Genomic DNA, 16,436 nt, shown 5'->3' with positions numbered 1-16,436 from the left:
AATTGAAGTCCTTTTTTGATTTTATTTTAAAATTGAAACCTACAAGGTTGTAATAAATCCTTATTTAGTAGGGTTTAATTTGCAACTTCAGAAGGGCTTTAATGGAAGAAGTTCTGAAAGCGTGTGGTATAAATGACAAATTCTGGTCTCACTGCAAGTGTGTGATAATAGAACTATTGCAAAGACCGTTTGGTTTTTTTTGAGGAAAATATTAATGATTCAAACAAGTGTTTGGAAACTTAGGTTCAGAAATATAAAATTTCTTCTTATTTTCTATCATTATAAGCTAAATACATGTGGAATACTGACCAGCTTTCTGACCAGCTTTCTTGGGCCCCTCTTCCCTCTTCTTCCTCCCTTACTCTCCAAGATAAATTTCACATACTGTAATTTTGGGTATAATAAACTAATATTCAAGCATGGTTGATTTGAAATTTGACTTAGTTTTTGTTTTAAAAGGTGCAGAAGATGAAACAAGCTCAGTCATGCAATATCCTACACAATATATTAACCAAGATCCTTATTTGCATCAAGATGATGACCAGCAACAAGGGTGGGTTTCTTGGGCCTGGTCTTTTGTTCCTGCTATTGTGAGTTATGATGATGAAGAGAATGATTCTAGTGGAACTGATGATGGAACAATGCTACATCAGCAGAAATCCCAGTCCCTCAAGGATCCTATTATTTCAATTGGATTTTACTGTACAAAGGCAACAGTGACTTTTAAGGTAAGTATTTCTCTGTGTTGTATAGGAGTTATTTGGCTTGTTGAGAAAGTACGATTATGAGAGTGCTTGTATGCTGTTTGATTCAAGGCAGGGAATATTATATTAATGAATAACAAAAAATGTGAATGTTGGAAGTTCCACTGGCATCACGATGTATTATTAATTGCAATGTGAGGTGTTTTTGCTCTTTTGAGCTAGAATTTGAGTGCAAACATATTTGTCTTAAAGAGAAACCACTTAATTTACTTAGATTAATAGTTTTGATGGGAGAAAAAGCTTAAAAGGCTTCCTATAAATGTTTATTTTAGTATTGTATCCATCTTATGTTTATATAATTGTATTTCTTTATGAAAAAGGTTTAGCTTCATATGGCTTGTGAATTGGAGGAATGCTTTTTTTCCTTTTTTAAACTCTAATATGTGCAAATATGAATTTAAATTGAGAATGTTGAAATTATTTTCCATGGGTTGGAATTGATTTAAAGAAACACAGGATAAATTACCCATGTCCTCTGAGCTATAAGCTATGTATGTAGAGAAAGATCTGAGTATTTTCTGTAAATGGATCTCCAAATAGTTGCTGGGCTTCCTTTTATTCCTTTTGTAAGGTTGCAGAAGGGAATATGGAGAGTCTGAATTGAGATATTGAGATGTACTGACAGAAATTAAAAATTAAGGTTCTGAATTAGCAAAATACTTTTTAACACATGCCGAAGTGTAAGCAAGCAATTCTATGTGCGTGACTGTAATAGAAAGCAGCTCTTGGTTTTACAATTAAACGTATTAAATCAAGGCCACAACTCTTCAGAGCAGGAAATAATACTCTTTCTGTGAACAGCAGAATAACTAAGGTTGATTTTTATGACTTTGAGCGTTTCAGATCATCTGCCAAATAATACTCTTTCTGTGAACAGCAGAATAGCTAAGGTTGATTTTTATGACTTCGAGCGTTTCAGATCATCTGCCGTACTTTTGTAACCCTCATATAATGTTTATGTCCCTGATGATACACTCAGTGCCACCAGCAGCAACACGTCCCTTTTCTGCCTCTTTGGTTTGTCTGGGGTTTGAGTGACTCTGTGGCTCCTTTCTCTTAGCTATTCTTGTTTGGTGTTGTAGCAGAGCATTTAGCTGCTCAGCAACTGTCAGAAAGGATGAAGCCAGTGAGTTTGGGAGCTGCAGGCGTTCTGTGGGAGGTTCATGTTTCAAGCCTTTAGTCCCATGGCAAATTCGGTTGCAAAATTTAAGGACATAAAGCATCAGTAGACATTCAGACATGTTCTTTTCTGTCAATCTGCTTCAGCCTTCGTAAGAAAAAAAAATGAAACGAACAACAACAACAAAAAAAACCACAGGCTTTTCCTCCTCCTTTGGTTATATCCCTGGAACAACTCTTAAAAAACCGAAGGACAAGAAACTCACAAAAGCCCCCCCAAAACCAAAAAACCAAAAAAAACCCAAACCCACAAAAAAACCCCAAATCACAAATCCCAAAAAAACCCAGAAAAACCAAAACACGATCAAACAACTAAAACTGAAATTTCTCATTTGTCATGACTCAGCACCTTCTTTCTTTTGTGCTTAGTCATATAGCAGTAATTTTGTGGGTTCTTTTCCTCATGTAAGAAAACTCATTTAAAATAATATGAACTGAATTTTCTGAACATGATTTGCTGGATTGGGCTTTCCTAATATTTCATTGGCAAACATGCATTTTATACTAGGAAGCGATAAAAACTACTTTAAAATGTAGCATCTTACATTCTATAAAATTTAAATGTGAAGTGATGCATGTTATTAATAAATGGTGACAGTTAGGAGGAAGAGAGATTTCATTGTTCTGCTTACATAGAAGGAATGTATGGAATTAATTTGTGGTTCATATTTTGGTTAAAAAATAAGGTCAAGTTTCTGCATTAGCATTCTGAACAGTTGATATGATTCCAGCTAAAAATCATGCCAAATTAAATGTAGCATTTTCTAATAATGGTGAAAATGATTCTTGTAATGTCTGAGTTCTTTTAATCAGTTAATTACTTTTCTCTACAATAATTGCACACAGCTGAAGGGTGATCAGTGATTTTTTTTAAATCCCATTTTCTTGGACATTTGGATTACAAAATTTTAATTTGAAACAACATCCATGTGTATCCCCTCTTGAAAATAATGAGAGCTTGTGGATATTTTTGTATAGAAATTAGAATTTGAACTATTTAAGCTGCTTACATAAACAAACAGGTATTTTTTTAATGCAAAACATAATACCTTCATATTTTGTGCCTCTTTTCTCCTTTGTCTTAGCTGCAGGTTGTATGCTTTTTAGTCTGCATGTATGTTTTACCACTTCAAATTTTTGAATCAAAATCATGCAAGAAATATGAATTCATAAATGAGTATGGTTGTAATCAAAATGTTTCCTTAATATTATCATGCTGTTTAATTATTTACTGGGAAGAATAAATAATGTGTTTATGGATTTTCGCAACAATTTATAAGCTAATATGATACTAAGTTAATAATGCAGCTGTGTATCTGTTTTATCTTTTCACATAGTTGCTCTTAAAATAAGCAAACTAAAACTACTCTAGTGGATTTAAAACTTTCTGTTATCTCATGTTCAACTTCTGGTTGAAGGATGCCAAGTTCTAATCTGGATAATGTGTTACAGCTGTTTAACTGCACCTGTTTCCTGCTTGTTAATAAATTTTGGCCCGTAGTTTAATTTGTCTTCATCAATTCTGTAATTAATTAATGACATTACTGCTGTTTAATACTAATATTGACTTTATATAAGGTGTTGATTATCCTATTGTTTTGTAGCTCACTGAAATGCAAGCTGAAAGTAGTTATTACAGCCCTCAAAAAGTAAAATCCAAAGAAGTTATATGCTGGGAACAAGAAGGAACCACGGTTGAGGTAATTTTCCACTGAAAGTTTTTTTTTTTGAGGCACTATAAGTAATGTAAATAATTGCCAGTAAAATATTTTGAAATTATTTCATTACTGATTTTTCATATTCTGTTATATCGGATGTGTTTATTGTAATAAACATGTAGATAGAAATTCTCTAAATTTCTAGTGCTATAGTGATCAGACACCAAAGTAATCCCTCCCTTCTGAGTGCCCTGTTTGATTAACTTGCTACTTATTAAAGCTCTAAATATATGAACCTAAACATATTTCTGTTCACTTTTTTCCTTATTTTCTTTTTGTTATGGAGTAGAATTCTTCAGGATATCTTTTTTTTTTTTCCTCGCTAGGTCCTTATGCAAGGTGAACTTTTCTTTGACTGCCAAATAGGTTTTGTTGGTTGCCAAGCTATGTGCCTTAAAGGAATTATGGGAATTAAAGACTTTGAAGAGAACATGAATAGGAATGATGAAGTGAGTATACTGAAATATCAGTTGACTTGCTGAATAAGCAGTTGTGGTACGCTTTATTAAAATATTTGATTGCAAGAATTGGAAAGCCTGCTGTTACTGATTGTGATGTACATTTTTTCAATGTGTCACTGGAATATAGAACTCAATGTCTATTCCTTACAGTTGGAAAGATAAATACCTTAAGAGTGTGAAGCTACAAAACACAAGACTGACTTTGACAACCCCACTACCCCCCATCCTTATGTATGTCTGCATACTTTGATCTGTATAGCAAATTAAAACATAGTTGAAATCCTTTGAAAGTACTTAAATCAGCAGAAGATTGGAAGGGAAGAAATGGGAACATTGTAGAGTAAAGATAATAGAAGTGTAACTCTTAAATATGAAATGAGTGTTTTGCCTCATTTTTCAATAAGGTTGATGAGAGCTGTATCAGGTGAAGGATTAAAACAGTATAAATTTCTCTATTTTAAATAGAAGCCAAGTTTCAGTTGCTTAAGAAAAAAGTCAGGTATCCGTATGAACTACTCTTAAAATATTTAATGAAGTGATGCATGAAATTCTAAATTTAGTAATGACGTTTTGTGGTTGAACTATAGATAGAATAGTGCCCTAAAGTACTGGAGAATGGCAACTATTAACTATGTTTAAATAAAAACAAATAATGCAGCCAACAGCAGACCTATTAGCTTCATCTTAGTTCTCTGTGAAGTCTTAGAAAGTATTTTAACAAGAAAAATTAACAATATGGAAGAAAATATAAAGTGACTGTATATTAATGTAAAGTGTCTCCTTATCTGGGAAATGATCATACACTGTAGTATGATGGGACGGGTTCTTGTACTTCCCCTGTGAGACAAGCATGGCTTGGCACCTGTACCAAGCATTCGTATACAAATGCATGCAGCACAGAAAATAAACAAGAATTGGATATTGTTACATGGCCGTAGAGTATGGCACTTTGGACATTGTAGAGTTGTGGTGGGACACACTACGTGACTGGTGTGCTGCAATGGATAGGCATAGGCTTTTCCAGCAAGACAGGCTGGGCCGGCAAGGATGAGCCAGCTGCTAGCCTTGTTAGTTACAAGAGTGAGGTGGTTGGGGATGTGAGGGTGGATGGCACCATTGTCTGCAGCAACTTTGAGATTGTGAGGTATAAAATAATGAGAGAAGTCATATTTGCATTGGGGTGGGTGGGTGAGTGAACAAGTTTCCTGTACGTTACTTGATAAGGGATGTCTGGGTTTTTGTTCTTTTTCATTTTTTGGATACCCTCTAATGGTGTGAATTTAAGAAAATCTTTGTGAGAATGATGGTGGTACAGCCTCACCTGCTCTCTTTCTGTACTGCTGTAGTTGGGATTCTGCCTTTTATATAGGTTCCAGCTATTTTGTATGTGATTGAGAATAGGTGGTTGGAAAAAATCGATCTCATCTAAACAAGCTTTTTGGAAAAATAACTCTTGATGGAAAAGTTGTGTTGATTTCAGGATAGCGGGTTTGGGATATGGAGAAGGCATGTAAAAATCTAGATGAATAAAGAGTGACAAGGTAGCAAGCAGGTCATACATTGAAATAACTGCTTATCATGAAGAGGATAGAAAAATCATCTGAAAGACATTGGTTAGTCAGAAATGGAGTATGTAGAGACAAGATTCTGTACAGTTAAGAGGATGGGGCAGAATTCAGAATAACAAAGATCTGAGGTTATTTTCTGTTAAAACGAAACTCGTGTTTTCTGTATCATGGATTGTATAGTCACTAACTGAGGCCATTTTTATTAATTTGAAAACGGAGAGAAAGTGGGCAGAAACTTCTGCGTTGTTTGAATTAAATTATTTTAATTGTCTTTATCTTTGTCCATCATGGAATATGCTCTTGAGGGATGCTACCTTGTCATTAGTGTGTTATGACAGAATTGAAACTGCTCTGTTAACTTGACTGTATTTTTTTTTCCTTTTCCCTTATTATTTTCTACTGCCTCATGAAGGAGGCCTGCTTCTTTAACTGTGGAGAAAATTTGAGTGCAAAAGGGATGACCTACCTTACCAATTCACTGTTTGATTACAGAAGTCCAGAAAATAATGGTATTCGTGCAGAATTTATATTGGATGCAGCTCATCATAAGGTCAGAGAATTACATTTTTCATAGAAAAAAAGTTCTAATCCTCTCTAATAGATTTCTAATGATTATTTAGATCTGTGTACTCTTAGGTAGCTGACTTTCATTACTTCGTTGTGTTTAACTGAATCTTACTTTGCAGATGGCCAAAAAAACTGTAAACCTGTTTGTGGTTTCAAAAAAAGTAACAAAAACATGTCCAAAACCCCACTCCAGCTCCCCTCCTCTTCCAAATGCTGAATTAGTCCGATAGTTTCTAAAAGCACTACCTACAGAACACCTGCAGAGAAAAAGAGAGATGAGAGAATGCTAGCAGAAGGTCAAGCTTTAGCACCACATGCTTCTTTAAACCCAAATAGGAAGTACTTCATGGTCTTCAAACTAAGAAGTGCTCTCTTGGAAACCTGGTCTTGGGCAATGTTAGTTTTATCGTCTGTGTGCTACATTTGTCTCCTTAGAGCAAGTCTTGCTAATTCTGCCTTTCGTAGAGACAAATTTTCAGTCACTGATAGTCTCTACTGTTGTAAATAGTGCAGTAAAACTTTATTCCCTGGTAGTCTGCAATTGTTAAAGACTCATGGTGGTATAAAGTCTTAAGTTTCCTACTGTTTAAAGATAAAACCACAATATTCCTTAGATAAAATAGCCAGAATGAATGAACTTCGGTTGTCAGTGTATTTAATTAGGCAGATCTGTTGGATGCAAGAGGTCAAGTGAAGAATATTTACTCCATTAAAGGTACTAATTAACTAGATGTTATTGATGAATTGGTCAGCATGTCCACTGGAATTATGGATGTGCCTTTGTGTGGCCTCAAATAGAAGTTACGTTACCTATCGGAAAGGTGAATTCTTTGGGATAACCTCTGTCCTTTGTTTTGATAAGCCTTTCTGTGTGTTGATGCACAAATCCAAACATGAATATATCTCTCTCATACCAACCTATCAGTTAGTAATCTCAAGATTCTTTCCTTGTACAACGTTTTCTGTGTTTGCTTTGCTTTGTTGGTAGGAGACGTACACAGAGATAGCTGGAATGCAGAGGTTTGGGGCTTTCTACATGGATTACTTGTACACAATGGAAAGCACCAGTGGCAAAGGTACATTTCTTTTTTGTTTACCCTGTTAAATAATAGAAACAAAGACTTTAAATGCCCAGCTGGTCCTTGACCAACTGTCCTCTAACTTACCCTAGATTTAGATTTAGCATCAGGTTCACTATTAAAATGGTTTCATCTCCATTGATGTGTTTGACATTAGCTGTTTTGGTTAGCTGTTGATTGTTGGCGTTCTTTTTTTTTTTTCTGCATAAGTAATCACAATGATAATCTTTTATAGTCAGTTGCAAAAATGGGAATAATTCTCTTGTAGCAGTGGTGAAGTTCAGAAAGTATGATGTCTATTTTTTTTTTCTTTGAAGTTGTAATTATTGACTTTGGGGGGGTGGGAAATCTTTTGAGAAACTGTGCTTGAAGAATGAAGTTGATCATCTACTTGGTGCAGAAGATGAAAAGGACTGTCATTTTCTCCTATGAGGAAAAGTGCAAGGATGAGAGATACTGTGGAGAACTGATCTTTAAATATAAATATCTGAAAAATTTTGTGAGCAAATATTAGCCAAAACCATGCACAGATAAATATAGGCTAATTCTAAGTAATTTTTGAGATTCCTATCTGTTCTTTTCTAAATCTGAGACAGTACAGTGGTTTCAATGCAGTAACTAATCTACTTTTGTGAGTGTCACAAAAGCCAAGACAAAGGAATTAATGTATCAGCAGGTAATATGCATATATTTTTATAGAGATGTTCTTACTATGGATTACGATGTGATTTTCCCCCCACCCCTATGAAGATTGTCACCTACAGCTGCTGCTTTGCAGTTTTATTGCCTAAACAATGCTTTCTTCCCCACCTGTGTACTTATTATCATGAGCACTGTTCCTCTGGGCATCTGTTGGGAACTTCGTGCTGTTTTGTGACCAAACATTTATCTGTCCTTGCTACGTAGTCCAAGTCATCTGTTTTTTTTTGCGTGTATGTATGAGAAGTCTTGACACCTAATGCTTTTGTTTTCTGGACTTGTTGGACATTAATTATAAAAGGAGTAGGAAAGAACAACTTTGGTTAGATGATGGATCATGCAAAGATTATAAAAATAAATAAATGATGCTATTGCCTTCAATAGTAGAGGGATACATTAGGTAATTTAACAGTTCTTTCCTGGCCTTTAGGCTTTCCTCTCTGTACTGTGAGTGGGATGCGAAGCTGAGAAAATGTACACTAAGTCAAGCTTTTACTGCAGTCTACTTCTGGTTTTAATAAAGAAATAACTTTTTAATTGCATGGAGAACTTTTATGTAGAGAAGTTGTTATAGCTCTAGGATCAAGAATTTAAAACTTTAAATTTTCAGATATATTTTTTCCCCAGAAAAGCAAATGTGACATTTTCTGCTAGTTCCTTTCTAGCTAATTTTTCTGTGTTGTGAGTCAAATAGGTAATTAATAAATAGAACACGAACAAATAGGTGTAAATTATTTCTTTAAAATGAAGGTATAAATACCTCAAGATTTTGAAAAAATATAAATCTTACTACTTTTCAAATATGTGGTGTTTGTATGAAAGTGTTTATGTACAAGTTCACATATTTCTGTTTCTTGTTTTGACACTAAATATGTTTTTAGTTGCAATTAGTGCATACCACCTTCCCCTAAAAAAACCGAACCCAACTTAAGTTATAGGAGGCACTTACTGTGATTGTAAGATTTTTATCTGTCAAGGCAATTTTGGTTTGACACATTCTTTGCACCTTTAACCTTTCCTGGAGCATACGATTACTGATTAAACCACAAGTGCCTCCTGGATAACTTTAACCTCAGGATTTTCATCTGTCACTTCAATAAGTGCATTTTGAACGAAGGTAGATAGTCATGCACAGTAGTCTTACTTTGAAATTCTGCCTGCCCTTCCCTTCCAACTTTATTTTTTTTGTTTTGCTTTGTATTTCAGTACAGAACAGCAGTTTCCCTGAAGCTTTGTGCAGTCTCAGTTCCCTGATCACTAATTTGCATGACCTACAGACCTAGCAGGATACATTTTTGAAGTTGTTTTGTTTATAATATGTGTACCTCTCTTGTGGTGGCAAGTTTATTATGCAGTGCTCAGATCTTAAACATTTTCTTTTTGTCAGTTACTAAGTTACACATACAGTATATGGTGAGCTGAATATGCAGTGATCAGAAATTATTTTCCTTCATACATCTGCAAAGTTTCAAAAGTAACATGTGACCACCTACTTCTGTAGAACCAATAGGGTTTCTATTGCATTCTCTTTGCACTTAGTTAGAATTAAATGGAACTATTCCAGAAAATGGTTGGAATAAATTCTGTCACTTCAGTACATTATTCATATATATACACACCAGTGAGTCTGCTTTTTTCTTTTTGAAAAGGTAGGCTATTATTACTTGTCAAGGCTTTTCACCTTGATATTTTTTTGGTAAGGTTATGGCTTTTTACACTTCTCAGTAGTGTTCATCTGAACTGGATAGTGTGTAGAATTGGAAGGACAAAAATGCATGTTAACTGCGTATTAAATAAAGAATACCCTGACAGCAGGCTGTGTGCTGGATCTTTAAAAAAAAAAAAAGTATTTTTCAGGATTTATTAAAAAGGTTATAACTTCATTTCCATCTCAAGATTTGAATATTTTTTGGAAGGCAGCTTCTTTCTGTCTTTTTTTCTTTGTTTTCTCAGAAATGGTAAACAAAACACCAGGGCAAGCAGAGGCTATAAATGCTCTCACCATCACCTTCTGTTGGGCTTCTACGGACAAAGTTAATTCTTCTGCTGAGTGCAAAGGCCTGCAGAGCATTAGACCAGCTCTGCGTCAAACTAGGCTTAGTCTTGGTTTATTCAAGGACCTTTATCCTCACCAGTGCTTAGAAGCAAGAACATTTTCTTGAGTATGATTTAAACATAAGGGAAAGACCCCTATCCTTCCTTCCTTTTCCTCTAAGCACACTTCCCCTGTTAAAAAGACTGTTTTGAGTGAGAATAGTAATGGAAGGAGGGAGAAAGGAGTGTTCCCCTGGAGGGTAAAAGACGACTAGGGTCCTCTCGGGCAACCAGAAATAAAACGTGCTTTATCCCCTTGGTTTAAAAGTAAGATTTGCCGTGAAGTTGTAAACCACACCATGTCAGGCTGCTTAACCACAAAGCCTGAGCTACTCAGAAGTTGACAGATCCTGCATCTCTTTGACAAGGTGGGTAGGTCAACTGTCTGCAGCACCTACTGCTCCCGCTGCCCAGCCTGAAGAGGTGAGCTTGTCTTGCTGTTTATGTTAGTATGGACAGACTGTGTCGGTGAGGAAGACGGTATAATGAGAGTTGGGAATTGTCAGGTTTTCCTGTGGTTTTGGGTCATGGTTCTGACCCAAAGTTATAAGCTGAAAGAGGGTGGATTTAGGTAAGACACTAGGAAAAAATTTTTCACTGTGAGGCTGGGGAGGCAGTGGCCCAGGGTGCCCAGAGAAGCTGTGGATGCCCCATCCCTGGAGGGGTTCAAGGCCAGGCTGGATGAGGCTTTGAGCAACCTGGGCTGGTGGGAGGTGTCCCTGCCCATGGCAGGGGGTTGGAACTCGATGATCTTTAAGGTCCCTTCCAACCTAAACCATTCTATGATTCTCTACAGGTGTGTTTAGTTCGTTACTGTGACAGAAAGGCAGGAGGTTATTAGATTTATGCAAGGAAATAGGTCAGTTTGCATCCAGACAGATGGGTGAAAAGAGGAAGGGATGGGATCTGTCTTGTGTTGAGTAGATGTGCAAGATCTGCATGGGATAAGAGCTTGGAAATCAATTGAAAAATATTACAGTTGAGAAGGATCATCATGGAACAAGCCAGTTCACCACTTACACAGCCTTTGGTTTCTGTGGCATGACTTGAGCATGAGTACAAGGAAAACATATCAAAGGGACAGATCTGCGATTGCAGATGTGTTAAATTGAGGAAACCAAGGTAAAACTGAGAGCAATGGCCATGCATTTCCTGGCTTTCCTTTGTCGCAGCTTTGACTGCACTATCTAAGTATGCGCCATCCAGATTCACTGAAGGAATTTAACTGTCATCCTACAATTTTTTCTCAGAACTTTTTAATTCTTGTAGGTTAAGTGGTCTCAGAATCAATTTAATCTTGATGCTTATTTGATCAGACTGTTTGTGTAACAGTTAGCAAGACATTTAATGTTTAGTGCTTGTGTCAAGGCAATTAAGACAAAGTGGTTTTTTAGAAGAGAAAAATCTGAGTGAAATTCTGCAAACCAAATATGTTAAAAGGATGAGGGTGGTTTTTTTTACAAGTCATATGTAACAGGAAAACTTAAGCTTCTGAAACTTGCGTAATTTAACTGAAGAATTTCCATGAAGTATGGTTAGAGAAATATATCCAGGCTTTGTTTGATAGCTGATGGGTGGCCTGGTTACAGTGAATGGGTGGTTTTGGTCTAGCTCATCACCCTACATCTGTATCAGAAAAACAGTAACTGTTCTTTAATTGGTACAGTAGCTGCTGCTCTGAGGACAAAGGTTACAGATCTTCTGGATGCAGAGACTAAATCACCTGTTTATCTCTGTGGAGGTCCTTCTAAAAACAGTGAGACATAATGATTAAAGAAGTTTTCATTCTTGCTGCCCATGTTTTTCCTGCTCAGTGAGTGGAAGGAAGAGTTTACCTTCAGTTGTCAGTCTGGTTTATGACGATACGAGTGTGATTCTCATGGCTGTTGTACTAGTAGCTAGCATTTCAAAGGCCTCTGTCTGTAGTTTCTTTGAAGCGCATCTTTTCCTTGATTGTTTGGGATGGATACCTTTGTGATCAACCACAGAAAGTGTTGAACAGTGTGGCCATCGTTGGCACCTGGGGTAAAAGTGCCACAGAAGTTTGGACACCTTCAGAGAATCCCACACTTAAGAGATATCAAGTTAATGGAAAGGTTCCTGTGTTGTGCTGTCCTTGGAGGCAAGGTAGAATCTTGCCATTTGCTCTGCATTAAACAGAAATAATGTTTGTTTAAACATGTTCAGCCAGCCACAGTATATTTGTGTTCAATTTGTATTGTTGTGTTTTCAGAATATTTGTAAGTCTGTGATCGCAGGATTTGAAACAAAAGTAGCTGATAAAAAAATTCATTCTGTCCAGTTGTTTGGTGTAATTTGTTGTTATTTTTAAAACTTCTTGTAGTTTCTGGGAATCAGCAAGACCTTTCCTCAGTAAAGAGTGAAGACTTTGGAAATGTTCAGGAGATGTCTACAAAAAGCCTCATTGTGGGCCCACTCAATCTTCGGCTGGATAGTAGCGCAGTACACCGGATAATGAAAATGATAGTTTGTGCTCTGGAACACGAATATGAGCCATACAGCAGAACTAAGCCAGGTTTGCTCCTATTGCAAATACACAAATATACAGAATTAAACCAGACTAAATTCAGTGCTCTTGAAGGTGCAACTTCCAAATAGTTAAACCTGAAATCTGTCAGGGGATTTTGTGAGTCCGAAGAGCAAATTTGTAATAAAGATAAAAGGAACTGCAGGATCCCCATCAGTGTTGGATATACCTCTGAGATAATTTCAGACAGGCCATTTGTTTTAATCACAAGCCTCTTGTTGAGTAGGGAGGGGTTATTTCATTGACAACTCTGTCTTAATTTTAGGGCCTTAGAGAAGAAAGTATGCCTGTTGGTATGTACTACTTAGTTTGAAATAACAGCTATACAGGATAAAATGCATGGAAACAAGCTATGGTAAACTGTGAAGATGAGTTTCTGAGAAAGGCTTATACAGTTTTCAAAGTAAGGAAGATCCAGTTGCAATTGTATTTAGCTTTGGGTATAACCAGTGTGGAATAACGTAATTAACTATGAAGGGGGAGTGGGGGGGAAAACTCTCAATTTTTTGCTAGTTGCTAACCATTTCTGAAACAGCAAGTGTTGGAGATACTATATGTATTTTAGTCAAACATATGTAATCTTGATTTATTGTAGATATTATGGATGGAAACAGAACTATGCCAAGCTCAGAAGAAGTAGCATCATTGGAAGAATACATTCCCACTCGGCTTACAACATTCACTGTTCTTAAGTGTACCATTATAATCCCTGTGGCAGAATTCAATTTACTAGACCACTTGATGCCCGTAATCATGGGGGAGAAGGTATGTACGCACAGTTATTTATTCAGTTGTTTATATCAGCATGTGCTATTTCATATGCATTTTCTCAATGGGCTGTTATTTCGTGTGTGAGATGTAATGCTGAGTTCCAAATAAAATTGGTTCCCTGTGAGTGTTACCTTTAGATACCTAAGATGAGTGGTGTGTGTGGTGACTAGCTAAACTTGTAAACTGAAGGTGTCAGGTACTAGTAGGAGGAAAGAATTTGTAAGAAAAAAGATTTTAAATCATCAAACAGGTAAAAAAAGAAGTAGCTCCAACTTGAATTTTTTTTTGGAAACCTTTCAATCAGAAGAGTACTTGTTGTCGTTTTGCCATGCAGGTCTTACCAAACTTGGTCAAGTCTGAAACCTTGGGCTCAGTAGAGACTTCACAGATACTAACAGCCAGCTCTGTGTGTGTTAGTTCCAGACAGGATGCCAGGAGTACTTTGGCTGTTATTGGGCATTTAACTACTGAGTGACTAGCTCAGAGCCAGAAATGAAATTTCCTGACAGCCTTGATTTGTTTTATTTTCTGCGTATATGTGGTATAACTCCAGTGGAAGAATCCTGTACTGGTTTTGTTCCTATAGGACTCCTCCTTCAGTGCACAAAGCTGACATACTGTAGGGATGCATCAGTGTTTTGTGGTGAAGACTTGCAGTAGGTTTACCTCTTGCAGCAGAAGCTGGAAAGTATTTTATGGGTAAGAGAAGGGACAGGAAGAAGAGGAGAAAAAAAAAAACCCAAACAGTTCTTGATTGAGTTCAATTTGTAGGAATTTTCATTTCATGTTAAACACTTGCAATGTGTTTTTCACAAATGGGCACTAAATACATATTCCTTTTACTTGAGGATGAGCTTTTTTTAGTCGAATGTGTTTTGTAGAAGTTTTCAGGATCTGTGGTTCCAGGGAATTAGGCTTTTATTTGCGAAGTACTTTGCTATGCTAAACATTCAAAAATTTGCATTCAGATGGACTTCCAGACTCAGTGAATTATTTTCGTATCAGCATTTCTTTTCAATGATAATTTCTTGTCTTAAATTGAGATGAAGTTGTATATTCTGAAGGTGTTGTGAAAGTAACCATCTTTCTATTTGTGAAGCATTTCTATGGAAGAAAGATGAAAACAATTTGAAAAATTTTTATTTTAATTTGGGTAATATTACATGATGGAAGGCACAATGACATTAAATTATCTTGATAATGTAATAGATATCTGCTGACTATGGGAGCACTGTCTAATGTGTGCTGTATTTTCTTATAGAATGTGCTTATTTACAGCATGTTTGTGTGATTTAAAATTGCATGTTACATGTGCAAGAGGACAGAGGACAGTTAATTTCTGGCATTTCTTATAGTGTGCTTGTGTAACCATTTTTGTTGGTGCAGCGAAATACGCATAATAAACATACACGTTAATACCTCACTTGGATCACTAGTCTCTGGCTGCAACATAGATAAAATTTCAAGCATGTGCAATTTATTCAGTGAGTGTTCTTCAGGAGTGTGTATCTTTTTCTTAAATTTAGACTGCTTATCTTTTCAGTTAAACTGGCTGGAGTAAGTGAACTGGTGACAAATTGGTTATCTTTTGATGATGCATTAGGATACTCAGAGGGGGGTGAGGCAGTGGCCCAGGTTGCCCAGAGAAGCGGTGGATGCCCCATCCCTGGAGGGGTTCAAGGCCAGGCTGGATGGGGCCCTGGGCAGCCTGCTCTAGGGGTTGGCAACACTGCCCACAGCAGGGGGTGAAACTAGGTGATCTTTAAGGTCCTTTTCAACCCAGGCCATTTTATGATTCTATGATACATTCAGAAGCTACTAATATTAAAAATTTAACATTGCCAGGTGCCTAGAGGGAAACATGACTTCTTTTCGGCCCAGAGTAGCCCAATGGATTGTGGTGCTTTTAACTTAAAGGCATGGGCAGATGGTATTTTTATAATGTGAAAGCAGCCTCATATTTATTGTAGCTTTGAGGCAAACAAGTTGAATTCAAGTGAACTCTTTGTTTTTTTTTTTTTTTTAACTTTTAGTTTCAATTTGTGTTTACTGAGTGAAGCCAAACCTATTTAAAATAATAATAATACTTTTGAATTATAGATTGAAAACCATATCTAAAACATTTTAATGTCCTATTTTGATACAAGTTTATTAAAATTTGTAGATTCATAGAGTAATTTGGATTGGAAGAGGTTTTGTGGAAATGATCTCTAGGAGTCCAACATGCTGCTCAAAGCAAGCTCAAGTAGAGCAGGTTGCTCCAGGGCTTGTCCAGTCAAGTGCTGAATTAGCTCTAAGGACAGAGATTCCATAAAATCCTTTCCCACAGACCTGCTGGGATTTGCCTGTGTTTCAGCTTGTCTCTGTTGCCACTCGTCCCCTCATGGTACACCTTTGACAAGTCTGGCTCCCTCTTCTGCGTACCCTCCCAGCAGGTAGCTGTAGACAGCAGTAGGATCTCCCTTTGGCCTTTTTCCGGCTGAATGGCTCCCGTTGACTCAGTCTCTCCTGACAGAGAGCTCGTGTGCTCCAACACCCTAACCACTTTGATAGCCCTCCACCAAACTTCCTCTGGTACATCTGTGCCTGCCTTGTAGTGGGTACAATACTTGATTTTAATGAATCCTATGAAAGGTATAGTTGGATGTGTAAAATTGCAATATTTGTTTTTTAGGGGTGGCTTTTTCTTTTGCTGAGATGTTTGGCATGACTCTGAATATATAATAAGATAGGACAGCGTAAAGGTTAGATCAGCGTGAGTGATGAATATTGTGCTTGGGAGTGATAAAAATGTAAACAAATATTTGACAGAACAAAATAATTTGACTTTGCGTGTTCTTGCAGTGGGTTGACCTTGGCCAGTTGCCCGATGGTCACCCAGCTGCTCTCTTGTTCCCCCTCCTCAAGAGGACAGGGGGAGAGAATAGGATGGGTTGAGATAAAGAGGGGGAGATCACTTACCAGTTACCATTATCATCAAAACAGACT

The 16,436-nt window shown here is 36.8% G+C and overlaps 1 protein-coding gene across 1 annotated transcript in view; it reads left to right on the top strand.

Moving 5' to 3' along the window:
* LOC104468082 (vacuolar protein sorting-associated protein 13B-like) overlaps positions 1-16,436 on the top strand; it is a gene marked incomplete at its 3' end in the record, with an annotated part of 132,375 nt that overhangs the window by 52,741 nt on the left and 63,198 nt on the right. Inside the window, exons 7-13 of the mRNA XM_010082092.1 lie at positions 460-728; positions 3,548-3,643; positions 3,988-4,110; positions 6,103-6,240; positions 7,246-7,333; positions 12,474-12,665; positions 13,273-13,442. Coding sequence (XP_010080394.1) covers positions 460-728; positions 3,548-3,643; positions 3,988-4,110; positions 6,103-6,240; positions 7,246-7,333; positions 12,474-12,665; positions 13,273-13,442 — 1,076 coding nt within the window. The remainder of the gene's footprint in view (positions 1-459; positions 729-3,547; positions 3,644-3,987; positions 4,111-6,102; positions 6,241-7,245; positions 7,334-12,473; positions 12,666-13,272; positions 13,443-16,436) is intronic.

The sequence above is a fragment of the Pterocles gutturalis genome, unplaced genomic scaffold, assembly GCF_000699245.1.
Source record: "Pterocles gutturalis isolate BGI_N339 unplaced genomic scaffold, ASM69924v1 scaffold13504, whole genome shotgun sequence".
Taxonomy (NCBI): domain Eukaryota; kingdom Metazoa; phylum Chordata; class Aves; order Pterocliformes; family Pteroclidae; genus Pterocles; species Pterocles gutturalis.
This window is presented reverse-complemented; position numbering and strand designations above follow the sequence as displayed.